At 45.3% G+C, this 22,740-nt stretch overlaps 1 protein-coding gene across 1 annotated transcript in view; it reads left to right on the forward strand.

The window, feature by feature from the left end:
• Nucleotides 1–22,740, forward strand: part of CDHR5 (cadherin related family member 5) — a 54,615-nt gene that overhangs the window by 14,778 nt on the left and 17,097 nt on the right. Inside the window, exons 5-13 of the mRNA XM_053248897.1 lie at nt 2,494–2,589; nt 3,198–3,308; nt 5,222–5,392; nt 7,458–7,548; nt 9,737–9,834; nt 10,951–11,157; nt 13,720–13,836; nt 18,912–18,984; nt 19,486–20,262. Coding sequence (XP_053104872.1) covers nt 2,494–2,589; nt 3,198–3,308; nt 5,222–5,392; nt 7,458–7,548; nt 9,737–9,834; nt 10,951–11,157; nt 13,720–13,836; nt 18,912–18,984; nt 19,486–20,262 — 1,741 coding nt within the window. The remainder of the gene's footprint in view (nt 1–2,493; nt 2,590–3,197; nt 3,309–5,221; nt 5,393–7,457; nt 7,549–9,736; nt 9,835–10,950; nt 11,158–13,719; nt 13,837–18,911; nt 18,985–19,485; nt 20,263–22,740) is intronic.

Genomic DNA, 22,740 nt, shown 5'->3' on the forward strand with positions numbered 1-22,740 from the left:
ACATTGTTGTATTCTCTTCATGGAGTAATCTTTGTAGGGCAATCCTGCCAATTTTCATTTTCATTCCTCTGACAATTTCAATTAAATGTTATAGTAGGTTTTTTGTTTTAAAGCTTTTAAAACGCGAATGCAAATTTGGCTGCAGCAGACCAATGGTCAGGACAATAAAAGCATGATAGAACACCGAAAGCTGAAAGTATTGCAAAGCTATTACAGTAATCCCTCGACCTACGAACTACTCAACTTACTTTTTTTCGAGTTACGAGCGACAAAAAAGACCGGAAGTAGTTGCCGGTTTAGAATCAGCTTACTCAACCTACGAATGTTTAGATGCGGCTTCCTCGAATTACGAGTGTTTTGAGACTTCCGTGGTGCGCTCCTCGACTTACGAAAATTTCGACCTCCGAACGTGCGTTCGGAATGGATTATTTACGTAAGTCGAGGGACCACTGTACCTATTTTCCATCATAAGAACATATTGACATAAGAAGAGCCCTGCTGGATCAGGCCCAAGGCCGATCTAGTCCAGCATCCTATTTCACATAGTGACCTACCAGATGCTGCTGGGAGGAGCTGAGGGCATGCCCTCACCTCTGCTGTTGCTCCCCTGTAACTGGTATTTAGAGGCATTGTCTCTAAGACTGGAGGTGGTCTGTAGCCCTCAGACTAATAGCCACTGATAGACCCGTCCTCCATGAATTTGTCTAAGCCTCTCTTAAAGCCATCCAGGCTGGTGGCTTTCACTGCATCTTATGGCAGAGGATTCCATAGGTTAATCATGCATTGTGTGGGAAAGTGTTTCCTTTTCTCAGTGCTAAATTTCCTGGCAATCAGTTTCATGGGATGACCCCTGGTTCTAGTGTTGTGAGAGATGGAGAACAATCTCTCTCCCCCCACACCATGCATAATTTTATAGACCTCTATCATGTCTCCTAGGGATGTACATGGAACCAGGCAGAGGAGTGCATCTTTAAGTGTGGGGGAGGGTGCACTTACCTCTCTTGCTGCATTTCCCCCGCCAGCACTCCATTTTACTAAAGAACCTTGGGGCATCAGCATGCCTCCCTGCCGCCCCATTGTCATGTCTCCTGGAAGTATCAGGCTGTGCAGGTGCATCTAATACTTCCAGTTACTTCCGGGAGACATGGCAATGGGGCCGCGGGGAGGTATGCTGCCGCCTCGAGGGGCTTTAGCAAAATGGAGCACCAGCGTGGGAAATGTGGCGGGAGGGGTAAGTGCCCTACCCTTAAAGATGCGCACACACTCCCCACCATCGAACCAGCGGAACCACCCACCATTTGAACTGGCTGGGATGCCCATAAAGGGCCTCCAAACCAGATCCGTGCACATCCCTAAAGTCTCCCCTTCGTTGCCTGTTTTCCAAAGTAAAGAGCCCCAGATGCTGTAGCCTTGCCTCATAAGGAAGATGCCCTAGGCCCCTGATCATCTTGATTGCCCTCTTCTGCACCTTTTCCAGTTCTATAATGTCCTCTTTGATATATGGTGACAAGAACTGTACACAGTACTCCAAATGTGGCTGTATCATAGATTTGTATGCAGCCATTACGATATTAGCATCTTTATTGTCAATCCCTTTCCTAATAATTCCAAGCATGTAATTTGCCTTTTTCACAGTTGCCACAAACTGAGTTGACCCTTTTAATGAGCTGTCCGTCACAACCCTGGATACCTGAGGGACAGCCTGCTCCCAAAGGTTGCTGCCTGCTTGACAAGGTCGTCTGGGGTGGCTTTGCCCTGGGTGCCAACAATGAGGGAGGCTCGGCTGTTGTGCACACGGGACAGGGCCTTCTCAGTTATTGCCCCCAGACTCTGGAAAGCTCTCTCGGTGGCCATCTGCTCCTCAATCTCCATCACAGCTTTTAGAACGCATGTGAAATCTTGGCTTTTTACCCAGGTTTTTATATGATTGTTCCTATTGCTGCTGCTTTGTATCTTTTATTTTATATTGTGCTTGTTTTTTGATTTGTTTTTAAATTAGATCTGTATTTTATTATTCTAGCTAATATTTTAATGGTGTGATTTTTGTAGTCTTGTTTTAACTTTTGTGTGAATCGTCTTGAGATTAATGAAAGGCGGAATAGAAATTTAACAATAAAAAATAAAATAAACAAAACCCCAAGATCCCTCTCCTGGTGAGTAATCTCTAGGGCTGTAGACCTTGTAAGAAATCACAATGAGCATTAGTCTCCCAGATGGTATCAACCACCCCAGCTGGCTCATGTACTGCCTCACACCTTCAGCACACATGCAACAACCACAGCCACAACCACAACCTTCCTTTTTAGAAAAGCACTGAAGAATGTAGTAACATGCTGAGTGATACTTAATGGATTGAAATCTGAATAGAATGTGTTGCTCTTTTTGCTGGATGGTGTTTGGTTCTTGGTCCTTTTGGAAACATTGGCATATATATTATTCTCTGAGTTATTTGTGACACAAAATACCTAAAAACGGCATTCCTTTCTTTTTCAGGATGCAAAAGTGAACACAGTTGTTGTGCCCCAGGCAAATGTAACCGCTACAGATGCTGACCAGGATATAATATATTACAGTCTTAAAGGAAATCCAGCTGTTAGTATATAGTTCAAGTTGGGCCCTTGGGATGGGGAAACTGAAATGCAGATAAATCAGTTGCTAAATAAAATGCAAGGAGGTTGCACCAAGTCCTTCATTCTGGATATGAACTGACATCTTCTTTGGACACATGATGGAGGGTGGGGAGCTGTAGATCCCCAAATCACTCTATACCAATTCCCTATGTGGGAGGAAAGGATGATAGAATTCAGGTAACCCAGTCCCACCTTTCTCCTCCCTCCTTTTGGATGAAGAAGGGGGTGCTTGATGTGTAAAATAGCTTTCTCTAGGACAGAGGCTAAACTTCTGTTGGATCCTTTTCATCTGTGCCATTCTATTAATCATTAATATGTATCATTATTATTAATGGCACCCACTCCCATCAGCCTAAATGAAAACTTCTCTGTCACATTCAGTCTGAAGAGCTGAACTGCATCCATCACTGTGTACTAAGGCATAAGTGACAATTCCATTTTATCGGCAAGAGGCTAGAAATCACAGAACCCTGTTCCCTCCACAGCATATCCTTTGCTGATCACTGGCATTTTAGACCCCATGCCTGTGATTTAGACTGTGACTTTCTTTTTCTGCTTGACTTCCAGGAAGCAATGGACTATTTCAATATAGGAGGAGTTAATAACCCACAAATTTACCTGCAAAAAGCCCTGGATTATGAAAAAATTAATTTTATGGAATTTATGCTGTATGCCATGGTGAGTTATCATTTGCAAAACATCTGTTTATTTGCAGCTGCCCTATTGCATATGTGTGTTTCATGGTTCACCGGAATGATCCCCAGTATGTTTCCAGGGGAGGGGTGGCCCTTTCATGAGGCGAGGCGAGGTCCCCTTGGGCAGCAGATCATTGGAGTGTTCCCTGCTGTCACCATCGTAGCAGTTCTCTGGGACCGATCTAACCCTGGCACGTCTCACAAGGAGCACCTCTCCTCCTCACCCTCCTTTCTATACAAAGCTGAAGAAGCAAGAGCAGAGAGGAGGAGGCAACCTTCTTTCCTGCCTGCCCCCTGCCCCACTTTCGAAGTTTGCGGAGGTTGGTTTGAAAGGGGGCCGGCCCCTACCAGAGTTGTGGGGCAAGGCAGAATTTGATACCTTTGCCTCAGGCCCCACAATACCTTGAGCCAGTGCTGTTCCAGGGCTCAGGGCTTTCTTTAGGGCATGGCAAGCAGGGCGGCCACCCTGGGCCCCACTCTTTTAACCCCCATTAGAATGAACTGGAAGGGGGCCCTGCACTGGCTGGTTTGCCCTGGGCCCTGCTCCCTGCCAGGGCTCTCTAAGGACAGCCCTGCCAGGGCTAAAGCTGGCATCTGCAATCTTGACAACTGTCAGATTCCAGAGGTGTGTTCTGGGTGTAAGAAAAGCACAACCATGGGGAGTGCCTTTTACCAGCTACGATAGCTCCACCTGTTCCTTGAAGAGAATGATCCCCAAACAGTGGTGCATCAGCTGGTAACCTCCAGGCTCAACTACTGCAACGCACTCTATGCAAAGGCCACCTTTGTACGTAGTTATGAAACTTTTAATTTGTGCAAAATGGAGCCACCAGATTGGTCTCTGGGGTAACTCAGAGAGACTACGTCATGTCTATCATGCATTGGCTGCCAGCATGTTTCCAGGGCGATTTTCACACAGCAGGCTTTGCCACAAGTTTACTGTGAGGCTTTACTGCGAGTTCAGAGTCCGCCCCCCCCCTAAAAAAAAGCCAATGCAAAAAGTTGATTTTTTAAAAACCCCAGTTATAAATTGGGCTACACTCTAATGCGCAATGAAAAACCTGAATCATTTGTAAAGTGCTCCCCGATAGCTCGCAGGGACTTTGGGGTAAGTCTGGCCAATATGTGAATGCACACCCTCAGGTTTGTAGTGTCCATTGAGCAAACGGATTCAAAGAACCCAAGCCACCATGTTCCAAGAGCCGTGCCTGGCGCCCCAGCCACACCCCTGCGTCTGATATCAGGCGCAGAGGGCATGGCCACCTTAGTAAATCGGAAGCAAACATTTGGAAGTAAAATTCGGCCAGCACTGCATTTGCAGCATGGCTTCTCCCTGCTTGCAAAGGCAGGGCACCTGCTCCCTGTGGGCATGAGATGCTTATCATATTTGGAGGCTTTCAAGAGAGCCATAAAGACCCATCTTTTTAGCCTGGCTTTTAATAAATAATATTTAATTGGTTTAAAATGGTTTTTAAAATGAGTTTTATGTTAAAGTGCCACACACACACACACACTTCTGGTACACACCTGGAGTTCTTCCACCCATGAATGCTGCCCTACCCATTTCAGTGCATGGACTCGATCCAGCATGTATGTACAAAGGGATGTCCTTGCAGAGCTCTGAATTGAAGTGCATGAGGAAGTTCATGGGTGCAGCTGTGGAATTACAGCTGAATGTAGCCAGGACTATTGATCAGAGCTATTATCTTTAAATGAATGGTCTGTTTATTTAGTCAGCGTAAACCAATGCAGCAGTTTGGATGGGACAACTTGATGGTGATCTGCACTGTTGCTGTTTGTAGGAGGTTGTGCTGGCAGTGCAATTGTATCCAGTTATGTGTTGACCGGACGGGCATGTTCCCATTCTTTTGTTCTTTGTTTTTTTTTCCCCTTTAGGATGGGAAGGTCAATGCCTCAGGTACCCACACAGCCACTGCAACAATAACTGTACACATCATACCGGCTGACCTCAGACCTCCCTGGTTTCAGCCCTGCACTTCCATAGCAGGAGGCACATTGTGTCTCAGCCTTGGCTACACTGGCAGGGTCAACATTGCAGAGCATGTGGTAAGCACAAAGGATCCTTGGGTTGGGTCTAGCACAGAGCAGCTCCTTTCCTGCTGGTTTCTTTTCTTTGCTGTTTACTCCACTTTGTCCCTAAATCCCTCCGTGCTGCTCTTTGTGCATTTGTGGTCCATGGACTCAAAGAGCAGCACAAGGATTCCTTGTGAGTTGACCTGCCATGTCTGAATGGAATTGGGGTTACCACCCAGATGATGATTTTAAATAATAATATAGTGCCATCCATGTACATGGTGCGTTACAAAGAATGAGAACATAACATGCTGGATCAGCCCTACTGGATCAGGCCAAAGGCCCATCTAGTTCAGCATCCTGCTTTACACCATGGCCAAGGTGCATCTGGGAAGCTCACAAGTGAGAGAAAGAGGGCAACCGCCCCCAGGTCCCTGTCCCAAGGAGCCTACAATCTAGATGTAGGCTCATAGGAGATTTTTTTTAAAAGGTAGGGAAGGGAATTGGAGGTAGGCAGAAACAGAGGAAGAATATGTGATTGTTTCAGGTACTTAAGCATAATTACAATAGGGAATGGGGACAAATGTGTTGTGCCAAAAGCTTCATGGAATAGGTGGCTTTTAAGATGGGATCTGAAGAAAGTAAGAGAGGAGGCATCATGCAGGTGTATGGCCCTTACATTCACTTGCTGTGTGGTACCACAGAGATGTAGCTCATAGGGACGTAGAATGCTGCCTGGAACCAAATCAGACCATTGGTCCATCTTGCTCAGTATTGTCTACACAGACTGGCAGTGGCTTCTCTAAGGTTGCTGGCACGGCCCACCTCAGCCTTATCTTGGAGATGCATGCCAGGGAGGGAACTTGGAACTTTCTACATGCAGTTGCTCTTCCCAAGGTGGCTCCATCCCCTAAGGGGAATATCTTATAGTGCTCACACATGCAGTCTCCCATTCAAATGCAAACCAGTGCAGACCCTGCTTAGGGAAGAGGACAATTCATGCTTGCTGAGCCTCCTCCCTAACCTGGAGGTTTCCCAAACTGCAAGCTTTACTACAGGAGGAAGTAGCTTAAGTTAGGATGAGTTGGGATGAGAGCAGATAAAGCACGTTTAAGTGGTGTAACTAAGCAGGGGCATAGCTACTGTTGGGCGACCGGGTTCAAAGAACCCAGGCCACTGCCTTGTGGCACCGACACGCCCCCCGCATCTGATGTCAGATGCGGGGGGGGGCTGGTTTAGCTCCCAAGCGGGGCCACACAGCCCTGTTCGAGAGTTAAATGGCCATCGTTGCGTTCACAGCACGGCCAGAAGCGGATTTTCCCTGCCTGAAAGGCAGGGATTGCTGTTTCTGGCTGCATTGCAAATGCAGCACTGGCCCTGATCTAGCTCCCGAACGGGGCTGCACAGCCTCGTTCGGAAGTTATATGGCCAGCGCTGCATTTGCAGTGCAGCCAGGAGAGACTCTCTCGGCTTTTAAGGCAGGTAAGAACTGCCCCCATTTGGGAGCCAGGCCACGCCCCCCACATCTGACATCAGATGCAGGGGTGTGGCTAACCCCCCAATCTGACTTTAGATGTAGGTGGCGAGGCGAGCAGGGCCGCCGCAGCTGGGCATGGGCCACCTCCAGTCTGGCTCCGCTACTGTCAATAAGCATAAATCAGACTGTAGCTGGGGCCATATTCACATTGCTACTTTTTATTACAGTTGGTGATGGTGACAGTTCCTTACAGTTTGTAAAACCTAGGATTGTTTATATGGTAGGCTCCGCCTTTCCTTCTGACCCATTTTTTGGCTAATAGGGTTGTAGAGGAGGTGGCACACCTGGTCCCTGCCTCCTCGTTCCTATTTATGCATTCACCTTTCCCCAGTAGGGAAGGGATATGTGTCTGCGCATGCATGGTGGATGGCCTGCATTTTTTTAAAAAAAGAAAAAAGATTGCAGGTTCTGCTCATGGTAAACTCACTAGACAACCTATTCACTGTGAGATGATTGGTCTTGGCAGGCCCCATTTGGGGCCAGACTTGTATCATGTGGAAGTGCCCTAAACAATTAAGTGTCTGTCTGATCTGAAGCATCTGAATTGTCCTGTTATTGCAGACTGGACCCTTGATCCTGGAGCCAGGACCCCTCTATGCTGTTGATGGAGACAAAGGTTTGAATGAAAAAATAGAATATGTCATAATTGGCGGTGAGTAGAAGATGCCCCCTCAGAAATAATCATTTTGGCTAAGGACCTCTTCAAACTTATTTACTAGTGTCATATAGTCATAGGCCTTTTGATGAATGTGTTCATAATATTATATTATTATATTTCTGTATGCCCTAATTAAGCAGTGTAATGGCTAAGAGTCTGTGATATGGATTAGGACCACTGTTCCCTCTAACAGGGCTCCCCAGATGTTGTTGACTACAGCTTCCATAATCTCCAAGCAAAAGCCATTGCAGCTGGGGACTCTGGGAGTTGTAGTCAACAACATCTGGGAATCCCTATTTGAAGGAACACTTATTAGATCTTCCCCTTTCTGAATTCCACACCTCTGCCCTAAACTCACTAGGTAGCCTTAGCCAAGCTCCTCACACTGAGCCTCAGCCTGCCCCCCTCCAGCTGCAATATGGGGATAAAAATATTTTGTTGCAGGGATTCTCAAACTTGGCTTCCTAAACATTGTTGGCTTCCTAAACATTGACTACATCTCCCATCATCCCCAGCCACAGTGGTCAAAGGCCATCATGATGGGGAGGGTTCCGTTATTCTCAACCACATGTCCCTTTTGTTCTTTAAATCAGACCCTCCCCCTCATGTTTTTTCATGACTGGGCAATTTGCCTTTAAAGAGATGGATCTGCAATCACTGTGTCTAGTTTGGGCCCTAATGTATTTGTATAAACACAGCTCTCATTCTTCAAGCAGAAATATATTCCTGGTTGTCACTGAAAAGCCACCCTCCCCAGAAACTCTCACATCCCTCCCAAGAAACCATCATTTGTTCCCCTTCCCCTACTCTTTCACTTCTAGTCCTCCAATAATTTATTTTGGTTTAAAATAGCAGGCATCCCTTCTACAAGATTATTGTCTATAGGACATGATAGATAGACGTCATCTGCAGTGTTTTTGACTGACAGATGCAACAATACCACATTTGCTGATTTTTCTAGTATTCAGGATATATTCAGGATATTGTCCTGATATTTCCAAGTATTCAGGATATCTGCACCAATTTTCAATTTTCTATCAGTTGTGGGCATAGCTTCACCATTTTGGTACCTCTACCAGTCCGTCAGTGCCACAAGTGTCTTTATATAGGAGACTGCTCATAATTTCTAGAGCAAATTATGTTTTTTATGTTTCTAATCTGTCCTCACATCAGTTTCATGGAATAGGCTAACCTGAGATAGTGATTCACCTGGAGTCACCTAGTGAACTTCATAAGTCACAATTTGTTGGACTGGCTGTCAGTGCCAGCCAGTGCTGAACTCAGGACCTTGGTTCATCGTCAGGGACTTCTTCCTGATAAGCTGCAAATTGTGCAAAGCTCAGAAAGGCTTCAAGTCTTACATTCATCAATGCATTTCATCATTCAGTTTATATCCCACCTTTTTCCCATCATGATGGAACTCAAGACAGCTTCCATGGGATTCCTAGGTGGTTACCCACCCAGCCATTGACCAGACCTAGTCCTGCCTACCTCCAGTAAAGTCAATATATCATATGCCTACAGACCATGTCCTGAGATTCACCCAGCTTACACCCACATCCCAGGCCATGATGCCTACAATTGACTCCTGCCCACCTTGTCTCCTCCGTAGGTTGCCTCCTTGCTACCCCAGCTCCATCTGTTTGTCTCCCCATCTCTTTAATCCCACCCCACATTCCTAGAGGTAGCCAAAGTTCCCAAGCTTCCCGAACAGATCTTTTGGTATGACGCCTGTCTGAAGATGCCTGGTTTAAGGCTTAACTGATTGACCCTTGTCAGTCAGTTCCTTGGCTCCCCTTGGAGTTTGCCTGTCTTGTATGCACACTTAGGCCTGATCCTGAAACTGGCTAAACTCAGTAGTGACACTGGACCTCTTCTGTTCAAATGCAATCTTATGTCCACTTCATGACATGGTACCAGGGGTGTCACTGTGGAATTGAACGAATGGCCTAGTGCTCTGATAGAGCCCACCTCCCTCCCACCACCCAACCAGGCTGAGTGACAGGCTGCTCGTTGCGCTTCCCCTCATACCTCTCTGAAGAAGAAAGTGGGGAGGGGCAGGGGCCCATCTTCACTTTATGTCCCAGGGGCCCACTCCAACCCTACCACACCCCAGCATGGCACAGTGTCCTACTCTTCCTTGTAATCAAGTGCCAAGCAGTTATTTTCTCTTCTTCCTCAGGAAACGATGACAACACATTCTCAGTAAACCAGTTCACTGGGAACATAACAATGAACAAGCCTGTAAATACTCTAAAGACATTTACATTGTATGTCATGGTAAGCCTTTTGATGATTTCAATATCTTCTGAGCCAACTCCAGTCTGGAAAGTGTCTTTGCCAAGCAGAAGAAAGAAAACAGCTAGATAATGAGAATTTAATCCTATCTATTCCCCGCCCCTCGCCGCTTTTCTAAATTGCCTGTAATCTTGATTCTTGTCAATTCTGTTGTTTTGCTCCAACTATTTTGCACAACTATATAGGGGGGAAACCATCCAAATTAAGATCACATCCTATTTTATATAAACCTGTTATGGCAACCACCTCCCATTTATCACAGGATAAGTAGTTGAGATGGCAGGCTTCTCAGCCAACAGATTTTCTCCCAGGGAAGTGGACAGTGGGTTTTGTGATGTCTGTTCAGATGGTGCATATAGCATCATGGGGAAGTAAAGGTAAAGTGTGCCGTCGAGCCAGTGTTGACTCCTGGTGACCACAGAGCCTGGTGGTTTTCTTTGGTAGAATACAGGAGGAGTTTACCATTGCCATCTCCCACGCAGTATGAGATGATGCCTTTCAGCACCTTCCTATATCTCTGCTGCCCAATATAGGTGTCTGGGAAACATACCAGCGGGGATTCGAACTGGCAACCACTGGCTTGGTAGTCAAGTCATTTCCCTGCTGCGCCACTGGTTCCCTTTAATTAGGGGCTCCCTTTCTTACAGCAAAGGATGGAAATGGAATTGGTTACTTCACCCAGGAGGCTCTGTGAACTGCAGCAGCTTTTCTTGGGACATAGCTGCAGAAAACAGTGTTAATGCACCCTGGAACATATCTTATTTTAGCAGTGGGGAGGGGGCCAACATTTACAAGAATTCATTCCCAGAACCTATCCCTTAGCTGTAGGTCTCTGCTGATTGATTCATTCATCAAGGCTACACATTTAAAAGCCAGTGTCAAGGACAGAGAAAGATTGATTGATTGATTGATTGATTGATTGATTGATTGATTGATTGATTGATTTCTATACCGCCCTTCCAAAAATGGCTCAGGGCAGAACCCCATGGCCCTGATCCTCAAGCACCTAATCAAATGAACCTAAACTTTCCCTTCCATTTTCATTCCATCTCTTAAGAAGAATCACTTATTTATATATTTTGCTCTCCCATTCTCTAGGCTCTCCAAGTCAACAACCCACTCAGATATTCCCAGACTACAGTGGCAATCAAGGTTGTATATAGAAATGATCATGAGCCCTATTTTGAGAAAACCAATTACGCAGGAACAGTGTCTGTGGACCTGCCGGTTTCCAGCCTGGTCATGGAGGCCGAAACACCTTCAAAACCTCTGAAGATCTTTGCGGCTGATAAGGACTACCCTGACGTAAGAAACTGAGAGAGCTGTTTTGTGTCATGGGTGGAGGCCTTTACATATTAACTGTCATGTCAGATATAATGGGGTTACCGTGTGATGTTGATGTGACTTTGGCTGCATTCGTGAGGTTGCCGAACCTGTGGTTAGTTTGTCTAGCCACAGCCAAGCAACCTCCGTTTTCAAGACAGGGGAGCCCCTCCCTCTTCCTGGTCTGCTAAGGCCGCCATCCCAGCAAAGTCCATAGTGCTTGCATCGCCAGACTGTGGGCAAGGCGTCAGAATGTCTCCAGCCACTGGCCACGATCTTCAAGGGGGCGTGACGAACATGATCATGCCTTGCCAGGATGGACTGCCCACCCTCGGCAAGGAAAGGGCATTTAAATCTCATTAAATGCCATGCAAGCCCTTCATTTGACAGCAATTGCACTGCCGCCCCAGTAAGAGCCCTGCAACAAAACAGTGTCACACAAGCACAATTTTTTGGGGGGGATGCTGAGGGGCACGATTTCTCTGTTACTAAGGAAAGGGGAGGGAACATGGCGACTTCCTAGGAGGGGAGGGCAAAGGATCTTGGGGTCTGGCCCACTGTGACCAGAGATGCTCTTGTGATGGCTCACCCCGGCAAAGCAGTCCATGGGGACCAAACCACACTCCGGTGCCCCATGGAGACTTGCTGCCAGGGGAATAACACTCTCATGAGAGGGCCAGTCTACTAGGGAGGACCTTAGGCTCACCAGCCTTCAGTCCTCCACTGGACTGTGAATTCATGAGTTGAGCTGTCCAAAAAAGGGGGGGCACTTGAGTGCCCCCCCTTCTCTCTGGTTAGTGATAGATCTTTTGCATAGTAACCTCTTCCTCTCCAGGGAAGCCTTTGACACACCTAAGGGAGATTTTGACACTCCATGTGTCTGGGCGTAGCTGGATGGGCAGACTGGGGAAACACCAGGACTGGGGACAGAACTCACATTCCAATTTCCTGGGTTCGGGCTGGCATTGCAGTGTATGCAGATTTGCCACTGCAGGGAATCACAGGAGATGGGAGCCCCGGTTGCCTGTGACCCAAGGAGAGCGGGGTCGCCATCCCAGGCAAAAATAAAGATGAACATGTTCAAATGGGCAGACAGGCTGGCAGAGGCCACGCTTTGACTGCTCCTTTGTGGCAGTCACCAAGACAGGGAGAGGCGTTTCCATGGTACCCATACCTGCAGGTTGCTTGTATTGAGCAACCAGGCTGGGCGGTATCTGCTGTCCAGCTCGCGTGTGTGTCTCCATGGCATGATGCTCTCATGAGAGAGAGTGGTCCATGGGAAAAGGGATGTCATCGCACATTATTAGTGATTCTCCCGACACCCTTGTCCCCGCAGATGATTCTTCTCATGAGTTGTGAAGAGGGTATCCTCATGGCGTTCCCCTCTCATGAGAGAGCGGTCCGCTCAGGAGCAGCATCCATCATCATCACAGAGGAGGAATCTCCCCTGTCATTTGAGGCAATGCTGATTCTGCTGGCAATCAGATCTCGCCCACGTGTTTGTGATGTCACGTGGAAGTGGCGTCACTGGCATGTGGTGAGCACACAGTGGGGGCCACCAGGGAAGAACCTGTGTGTCCATTCCCTGGCTCTGCCACTGTGTCTTGCCATCCCAGCCTCTTTCTCTCCTGACTGCCAGGAGGGGAGGGGAACAAAGGACAGTCTGGGAAGAGGGCATGCCCCTGTGTGCCTTTCCCATTTGACAGGCTTGGCAGCTTGGGATAGGATGTGGCAGCATGTCTGTTGCTGGGCAACTGCTTTATTAGATCAGAGACAGGGGAGCAGGGCAAGTGCTTGGAGAGGTGGCCAGTGCAAAGCTCCATAGGCATGGAGTGGGAGCAATTCTGGGCAGGTCTTGGCAGCCCTCTCTGTGATTACAGTTCCAGAAACTGCACGGAACTGCATTTATGTCAATGTCTGCATTTGGACGTAACGCTGCCACTGAAAAACCTCAGACTGGGGTGGCAGAACTCACTACAAACCAAAGGTTCAAATTGGAGTTTGGCAAGGGAAACCACAGGTCACTTTTGCTGCAAAATCACAGTTGTAGACATTCAGACATTCACAAATTCCAACCTCTACCCCATTTAACTATGGTTAATGACAAGTCACTGGAATGGTGTAATGTAGTATTGCCAAGATGAAAGCTCAAGAATGGGATGGTAACATTTATTTATTGTGTTTAAAAAAAAAATTATGTTTACCCCACTGTGTTGAAGGGATTACCAAAATGAGGATGAGAAGGGAGGAGAAAAACACACACTTTGCTGCCCAGTTATGTTGTTGAACAGAAGAAAAGAGGCAGGCAAATATGGAAGAAGATATTGTTAAACTGAGAGAAAATATTTTGAAAACATTGGCAATAATGGACAATTGATACAAGTAATCAAGCGCATATCTAGGACATGCACACATTATCCACACTACATAATGGGGGAGGAGGCTTTGGGAGTAGAGATCAGTAAAGCTTATCTTGGTTGCCCATTCATTTTGTCAACTACTAATGTATATAATATAATGTAGATTTATATTCACCCTTTTCAGAATGTCAACCCTAATATTGAATACCAAATCCAAAACAGCACGGATTTCATTGTTACTAAAGATGGATTTCTTCTTACCAATGCTGTTCTGAATGTGGCTTCCAAAATCACACTTGGGGTAGGTTACCTTTCCCAAAATATTGATTGCTGTATGAGTTTTACCAAAACATTTGTTATACCACCACAGTCACTTTATTTGCATACTGCTTATCCTCATACTCTATCTATCTATCTTCCTCCTTTCATTAAAACAATCCCAAGGCAGTTTACAGCAAAATTTAAGAACAAGATTATAAAAATAACACAATTAAAATATTAAGCTAAAGATATAAAACAAATCTGATTAAAAATTTAAAACAAAAGCATAAAAGCAATACAGAGTACAAAGAACAGCAGCAGAGACAATCAAATAAAAGCCTGGGTAAAAAGCTATGATTTAACATGCTTTCTAAAAGCTGTGATGGAGACCGAGCCACGAATAGCCAGCGGGAGAGCATTCCAAACTCTGGGGGCAGCAACAGAGGAGGCCCTGTCCTGCGTGAACGACAACCGAACCTCCCTCATTGTCGGCACCCAGAGCAGAGCCCCCTTAGATGACCTCGTCAAGCAGGCAGCAACCCTTGGGAGCAGACGGTCCCTCAGATATCTCGGGCCCAAACTGTTAAGGGCTTTAAAGGTCAAAACCAGCACCTTGAATTACTCTCAAAGTGGTTCACAACACGTAAAATGAGATAAGAGTCATACATCAACAACAATAAATCATTACACGATTGTTGTTTTTTAAAAGAAGCCCACTGGTCATGGATAATTTAAAGTAGACAACAGGTGTGAGAAATGACACAACAGTAATTGACATTCTGATCACAGTCTAATTAAGATGCAATCAATTATTCAGACAATGAAGCAACCAGAATTTTGTAAAAGATAAGACATGAATTACAATACAAGCTCTGATATCCCATCATGGAAAGTACAGTTTATTATTCATATAAACCAATATTTAACATAAGCTGTCATCAGACTAAACATGTTTGGATTCCAGTCTCATGAACTACTTGCTACATAGTCATCTTGATATAGTTCTGTAGGTTTTAAGGTTACATAAGAGATAGAGAAACTGCAGGCTGTTTAATTGACTAACTTTTTAAAAAGGTATTAGTACTGGCAAGCTTTTGCCATAGTTGTTCCAGAGAGTTAGGAGCTGTAAAATAACCAAACTGATGTACAGTAGCTCTTAATGTACCAGTTTCTGCTGGTGCAGAAGTATGCAAACTCTAAAATGACACAGGCATATGGAATGATGAAAATTTCCATGTAGTTAAAAATTGTGCGTTTTCTTGTATTAATAGCAGATGGTCCAATATATATTTTGTATCTTTTGGTGATATTATTCAATACAGGTATTATTGTGATGATATGTTAATGAAGTCAATTATTTTTCAACAAAGTAAAATAGAAACCCTATGTAGACATTCGAACTGTAGATGCAGAGGGAAAGGATCAAAAAGAGCTGATCTTGTGGTAGCAAGCATGACTTGTCCCCTTAGCTAAGCAGGGTCTGTCCTGGTTGCATATGAATGGAGACTTGATGTGTGAGCACTGTAAGATATTCCCCTTAGGAGATGGAGCTGCTCTGGGAAGAGCAGAAGGTTCCAAGTTCCCTCTCTGGCATCTCCAAGATAGGGCTGAGAGAGATTCCTGCCTGCAACCTTGGAGAAGCTCCTGCCAGTCTGTGTAGACGATACTGAGCTAGATGGACCTATGGTCTGAATCAGTATATGGCAGCTTCCTATGTTCCTATGTATTGTACATGTCATGGGGGAAGGATTCTTGATCATGTTGGTTGCTCTCACCCGCTTGGTTCATAAAACCATGCATTTTTGCAAAGAGGCATAAGTGTGTGTAGGCTTCAGTTGTGTGATGTGCAAAACTGGAGCATAAAGATAACAAGTGAAGACCCCAACACACATAGGTATGAACTGTATACAGATTGAATTGAATTGTATACAGATTGTAATGAGAAAAAGGCTTGAAATATCAGATCTCTGCAATCGTAAACACTACAACGATTGCAACAACCATTTCCCTTACCAGGGCCCCTGTGAGGCAGCTGAAATATTGAGTGTGTATTTTTGAAGCTGGCAACTAGGGATAGATTGGGGATTCTGTTGGTGTACCGATCACCCCACTGCCAAACTGACTTCCTAACTGAGCTGTCCAAGCTGGTCGTGGAGTTGGTGTTTGAGTGTCCCAGGCTTCTGATCCTGGGGGACTTCAATATCCACTTTGGGACTGGCTTGTCTGGTGTGGCTCAGGAGTTCATAGTGGCCATGACAACTATGGGCCCATCCCAACTAGTATCTGAACCAACTCATGTTGCTGGCCACACGCTCGATTTGGTCTTCAGATCAGGGGGGTTTTCTGTGGGTGGGGGATCCAGTGGTTTTCCCATTGTCATGGACGGACCACTACCTGGTTAAGGTTGGTATCACAGCCACAATACACTCCTGCAGGGGTGATGGACCAATTAGGATGGTCCGCCCAAAAAGGCTGCTGGACCCAGTAGAGTTCCAAAAGGCCTTGGAGGGTTTCAAAATTGGTGCTGCAGGTGATTCTGTTGATGCCCTGGTGGGAACCTGGAATAAGGAATTTGCCAGAACAGTAGACAGGATTGCTCATAAGTGTCCCTCTAGACCCACTTCAAAATCGGCTCCCTGGTATACCGAGGAGTTGCGAGGGTTGAAGCGGCTGGGTAGGCAACTGGAGCGCAGGTGGAGGAGAACTCGGCTCGAATTTGACAGGATGGAGCATGTGACCCACTTGAGGGCTTACGCAGAGGCAGTGTGTACGGCAAAAAAGAAGTTCTGGTCAGTTCACATTGCTTCTGCGGATTCACATTCGGTGGAGTTATCCCGGGTAGTGAGGAGTTTAATTTCTACTCCTTCTGTTTCTAATCGACTCCCGGAGGTGCTCTGCTGTGATGCCCTCAGTGGGTTCTTTGCGGACAAAATCTCCTGTATTCGGGCCAACTTGGATTCCACTTTTTCTGCAGGGTCTACAAAGGAGGTGTCCAGCAATCCTTCTTGCAGTATTAGGTTGGATCAGTTTCAATCTGTGATTCCTGAGGATGTGGACAAGCTGCTTGGAGCGGTGCGGTCCACCACTTGTTCTCTGGACCCTTGCCCGACTTGGCTGCTTCGATCTAGTAGGGAGATTATTCGAGGAGGCCTGGTGAATATCATAAATGGGAGAGTAAGGTGCCTCAATGCTTGAAGGAGGCAATAATTATACCATTTCTTAAGAAGCCTTCCCTAGATCCCTCGGTGATGGGTAATCTCTAATCTCCCTTGGTTGGGCAAGGTGATCGAGAGGGCGGTGGTCGACCAGCTCCAGGCGGTTTTGGAGGAAACTGATTATCTAGACCCATTTCAAACTGGCTTTAGAGCGGGCTATGGGGTTGAGACAGCCTTGGTCGGGTCCTGATGGATGACCTATACCAGGGAATCGACAGAGGGAGTGTGACTTTGTTGGTTCTCCATTGTTGGTTGACCATGGTATCCTTTTGGGTCGCCTGGCAGAATTGGGGATAGGAGGCACTGCTCTGCAGTGGTTCCGCTCTTATCTCTTGGGCAGATCCCAGATGGTGGAGCTTGGTGACAGTTGCTCTTCTCAATGAGAGCTGTTATATGGAGTCCCTCAGGGCTCCATTCTGTCACCAATGCTTTTCAATATTTACATGAAACCGCTGGGTGAGGTCATCAGGAGATTTGGTGCTGGGTGTTATCAGTATGCTGATGACACTTCTCTCTTTCATCTGCTTCATCAGGAAATGGCGTTCATTCCCTAAATACCTGCTTACAGGCAGTAATGGGCTGGATGAGGGAGAACAAATTGAAGCTGAATCCAAGCAAGACGGAGGTGCTCATTGTAGGGGCTCAGAATCTGAGGGATGAGTTAGATCTCCCTGTGCTGGATGGGGTTACACTCCCCCAGAAGGAGCAGGTACACAGCTTGGGGGTACTCCTGGATCCAGGCCTCACTCTGGAATCTCAGGTGGAGGCTGTGGCCACAAGTGCTTTTTATCAGCTTAGGCTGATTCGACAACTGCGTCCATTCCTAGAGGAGGATGACCTCAGAACAGTGGTGCACCAGCTGGTAACCTCCAGGCTTGAATACTGTAATGCACTCTACGTGGGGCTGCCTTTGTACGTAGTTCAGAAACTTCAGTTAGTTCAAAATGCGGCAGCAAGGCTGGTCTCCAGGGCAACCCAGAGAGACCATATTATGCCTGTTTTGAAAGAGCTGCACTGGCTGCCGATATGTTTCCGAGCAAAATACAAAGTGCTGGTTATTACCTTTAAAGCCCTGAATGGCTTAGGTCTAGGTTACTTTAGAGAGCCCCTTCTTCGGTCTGATCCCCACCACACACTAAGATCATCTGAGGTGGTCCGGCTCCAGTTGCCACCAGCTCGTCTGGTGGCGACCCAGAGGCGGGCCTTCTCTGTAGCCACTCCTGGACTGTGGAATGTGCTCCCTGCAGACATCCGTAATTTGAATTCTTTATTGGAATTTAGGAGAGCCCTAAAGACCTACCTGTTCGGCCTGGCCTTCCAGTGCTCTTAAATTGTTTTAAAGGGTCTTTGATGTTTGTGAACCACCCTGAGATATTTTGTAAGGGCGGTCTAAAAATCGAACAAATAAATAATAATCATTAAATATTTGCTATGTTTGATTACCGTATTTTATGGACTATAAGACTCACTTTTTTCCTTGAAAAATATCCGCCAAAATTCAGGAGTGTCTTATATGTTTTAACAGTTTAATATGTTAAAACTCTGAAAAACTGGATTAAAATTAAGGTGCGTCTTATATTCTGTAGCGTCTTATAGTCCGTAAAATACGGTATCTTGTTTCTCCTCTTCCTTTTCTTTCTGTTTCTTCTGTTTCTCTGTTTGTATCTTTGTTAAAACAATAATTTAAAAAAAGGTTTGAATTGTGCAGAGCCCCTGTGCAAACATGAAGTCCAACACATGGACGTGAGACATATTAAGGGGGAAAGGCAGGTACCATGACCATCCAAATGACCTCCCTCCATATTGCACACTTAGGAAGTCATTTGTTGTCTTCCTTGATTGTTTGGCTGTAGCAGCATATTTATGTCAAGGGTTAACAACCAGTTTTGTGTCTGCACAGGCTATCGCTAATGATACGGCAACTCAGCAAGTGGCACACACCCTGATCATTGTACATGTCACACCTTTGGCAAGTATGTTGGGAATCCCTCAGTGTCTTATAAAGTTAGATGAAATGTATGGATCATAGAGATTGCTGAAGCAGACTGAGAGAAGTCATGTCGCACTATATGGCCTGGGGGCCTTAGCTTTATTATTAGCCCAGCAAATATCAATTGGAAGCCTGACAGTCCAAACTGCATCCTTCCAAAATGTTTGCTTCACTGAACATCCACTAATCATGCTCCCTTTCCCCAGCATTAAATGAAGCACTTCGGGTTTCTTTATCAGGGCAGTGATAAAGGGTAATTTATAGAATGGGTTGCCATGATTTCTTCTGCATGCAGAAGACCTGTGTAGGCTGCACTACAGAGAGACTATTACAATATTTTACCCTTTGCATAGTGGTTGCAATCCTTCACCCTGCATGCCCTTCATGTGAATAAAATACTAAATGTCTAGGTATATATGTATTTTAAAAGCCAACCCTGAAAACTATAGCAGCAAACTAATACCAAGGCCTGATTCATTTCCAGGTGCAACTACTCTTCCTACTACTACTGCTACTGCTACTGCTACTGCTACTACTACTACTACTACTACTACTACTACTACTACCACCACCACCACCACCACCGCTGCGCCTGCCATCCCAGGAACAGGGATCACTATTTCAAGTACATCCAGGAATCCTGGCATTGCAGGGACCACAGGGAAGCCTGTGACAGGTACAGTGCCTGGCTCAATCATCCCTCCTGGTGTAACTACAGTAAAGCCTCCCATCACCACAATTAACACTTCACAACCTCAGACCACCAAATTCTCTGTCACAGGGATAAGCCACGCAACTGTTGGACCTGTCCAGTCTACTGCTCAAACACCTCTGTCTGGAGCCACCAAGCCTTCCATAACTATGTCCACAGATAGGACTGTCCAAACTAAAACGTCTTCCCCAACTGGAACCACCAAGCCTCCCATAGCAAGTGTAAGCCCGACAACAGATGGTATTAGACATACAACTGCTAGACGGTCTTCTCAATCTGGAACCACCAAGCCTTCTATTCCTAAGCCAACTGGTCAGTCCACTGTTCTAATTTCTTCTCATACAGGAGCAGCCCAAACTTCCACAGCAAATGCAATGCTAACATCTAGTAAAACTACACAGTTGACAAGTCCTAAATCTACTGTAGCAGGTATGACTTCAACAACCACTCTTACATCTTCTGAAGTCTCAGAAAGCACCCAGAGTAAAATAACTCCACCATCACAGCCTGTGGATTCTCAACCATCTCCTGCAACAGATTCTACAGCAGGTACATAATCTGTTGTTGAGACTCAAAGAATCTTTCTCCTTTCACTTTACATCATGTTTTTCTTTCCTGATTCTTTCTACAAGAATTATTGGCTCTCATTTAGATTGAGCAGGATCTCAAACAAATATCCATGTAAAGATCCATGGATCCATGGATGGCTAGGAGAAAGACTTGTCTATAGAGAGGTGTGAAGGCTGTGTGGTTGAGACAGATGCTTACTCTCAATAATAATATAACCCTCAGAGGAGCCACAACCAGAGTCAGAGGGTTAAGCTGGGAAGGATCTGTGGGGATGACTGTGAGGCTTGGCTGACTGAGAGGCAAAGCAGAGCAGAGCATACAGAGGAAGTCCAAAGCCAACACAGTGTGGGAACAAGCAACAGCAGGGCCCCAGTCAGGGAGCTGGTAACTCAAAGTGTTGTTCCAGCATGGGCAAATATATCTTCACATGATGCTTACAAATTCAAACCAATGAGATGCTTTGATTTTAGGAGTCAGGACATTCCAGAGGCAAAGGGCTTGAGAAAAATGCCACAACCTAGATGTAGAACAGATAAGATTTGGGGTTTCATAGGAGGTAAAGTATCGCTAAAATAAGTAGAAAGAGATGAGAGAGCAGAAGTATGAGGAGCAGCCAGAGTATGAAGACTACTACTACTACTACTATGATTATTTATATACCACTTTTCAGCAAAGTCCCCCAAATGGTTTATATAGAGAAATGTAAGTAAGTAAGTAAGTAAAGATAGCTCCCTGTCCCCAAAGGGCTCACAATCTAAAGGGATGCTGTGCTCGGGATGGATAGGGCCAGTTGCTCTCCCTCTGCTCAATAAAGAGAATTGCCACTTTTAAAAGGTGCCTCTTAGTTCAGTTAGCAGGACAGAGCATAATTTATAACATAGGAACATAGGAAGCTGCCATATACTGAGTCAGACCATTGGTCTATCTAGCTCAGTATTGTCTTCACAGACTGGCAGCAGCTTCTCCAAGGTTGCAGGCAGGAATCTCTCTCAGCCCTATCTTGGAGAAGCCAGGGAGGGAACTTGGAACCTTTTGCTCTTCCCAGAGCGGCTCCATTCCCTGAGGGGAATATCTTGCAGTACTCACACATCAAGTCTCCCATTCATATGCCACCAGGGCAGACCCTGCTTAGCTAAGGGGACAAGTCATGCTTGCTACCACAAGACCAGCTCTCCTCCCAGAACAAAAGAAGTATAAATTAAAATGTGTAGGGAAATGTAAGAAAATGAAGAGCAGAAAGAAGAGAAACAGGAGTAAAATGTAAAATAAGAAAATCCAAATGAGCTGCAGAATGTAAAATACAGAGGAGAATGGTTGAAGTTAAGAAATAGGCCAGATAGAAAGCATTATAATAATCAAGGGAATTAAGCCAAAGCTTTGTGATACAAATGCTAGAAAATAATTAAGTGTAGAGATATTTATTTATTTATTTATTTATTTTATTAAAAAATTTATACCGCCCTTCCAAAAGGCTCAGGGCGGTTTACATTAAAACACCACACCATTAAAATCAATTAACAATTAAAACAGAAATTATAAAACTGTATAAAATAATTAACAATTAAAACATCATAAAACACCAATTAAATAGCCAAAACAATTTAAAAACAAGTTTTTAAAAGCTGAGAAAGCTTGGTTGAAGAGATGTGTTTTCAGAAGTTTCTTAAAAATTGCCAGAGATGGGGAGGCTCGTATCTCAGCAGGGAGCGCATTCCACAATCTTGGGGCAGCAGCTGAGAAGGCCTGTCTCTGTGTAGGCACCAAAGGGGTTGGTTGGTAGCTGGAGATGAGTTGAAAGTTGAAAAGAACAACAACAAAAGCTATTACAGTGTTGTGAAATGGACTGCTTGGGGAAGTGGGCAACTGAGGTGGCGTAACAAAAGAAATAAAAGGATGAAAAGAAATTGGTGTCAAAAAGAGTCTCCAAATTACAAATGTGTGGAGAAGAAGAAGAGCTAGATTCAGCCGCAAAGGAAAGAGAAAAAGATTAATGTACAGAGGCTAAACCAGGACAAATCAGAAGTTAAGTTTTAAATAAACAAAGCATAAATAAGGGAGGCCAAAGAACAGAGAAGAAAGGGAACCATTAGCAGAAATAAAAGAACACTTTAAAATGGCGGGGGGGGGGAGAGTCAAGCAAGAGTAATATTTCAGAAACCTAAGGCATTAAGAGAAGAATGGAGCAATCAACAGCATCAAAAAGGATAAAAAGGTCCCAAGCAGGAAGAATACAATAATGATCTCAAGATTTAACTAGGATAATTAAAAATAAGAGTGAAAGCAGTTTAGAGTCATGTAGCAAAAATCAGATTAGAAGAATTCAAAAGAGGAATCTGAAGAAAGAAAAGCCTCAAACTGAGAAATGATCAGATATTTGCAGTTTTCAACACTTTCCCCAAATGCAAGGGCCAATCTGTTTAAGGGGCCAATCTGTTTAAATCTGTTTATACCACCATG

This window comes from Hemicordylus capensis, chromosome 1 (genome assembly GCF_027244095.1).
Source record: "Hemicordylus capensis ecotype Gifberg chromosome 1, rHemCap1.1.pri, whole genome shotgun sequence".
Lineage (NCBI taxonomy): Eukaryota > Metazoa > Chordata > Lepidosauria > Squamata > Cordylidae > Hemicordylus > Hemicordylus capensis.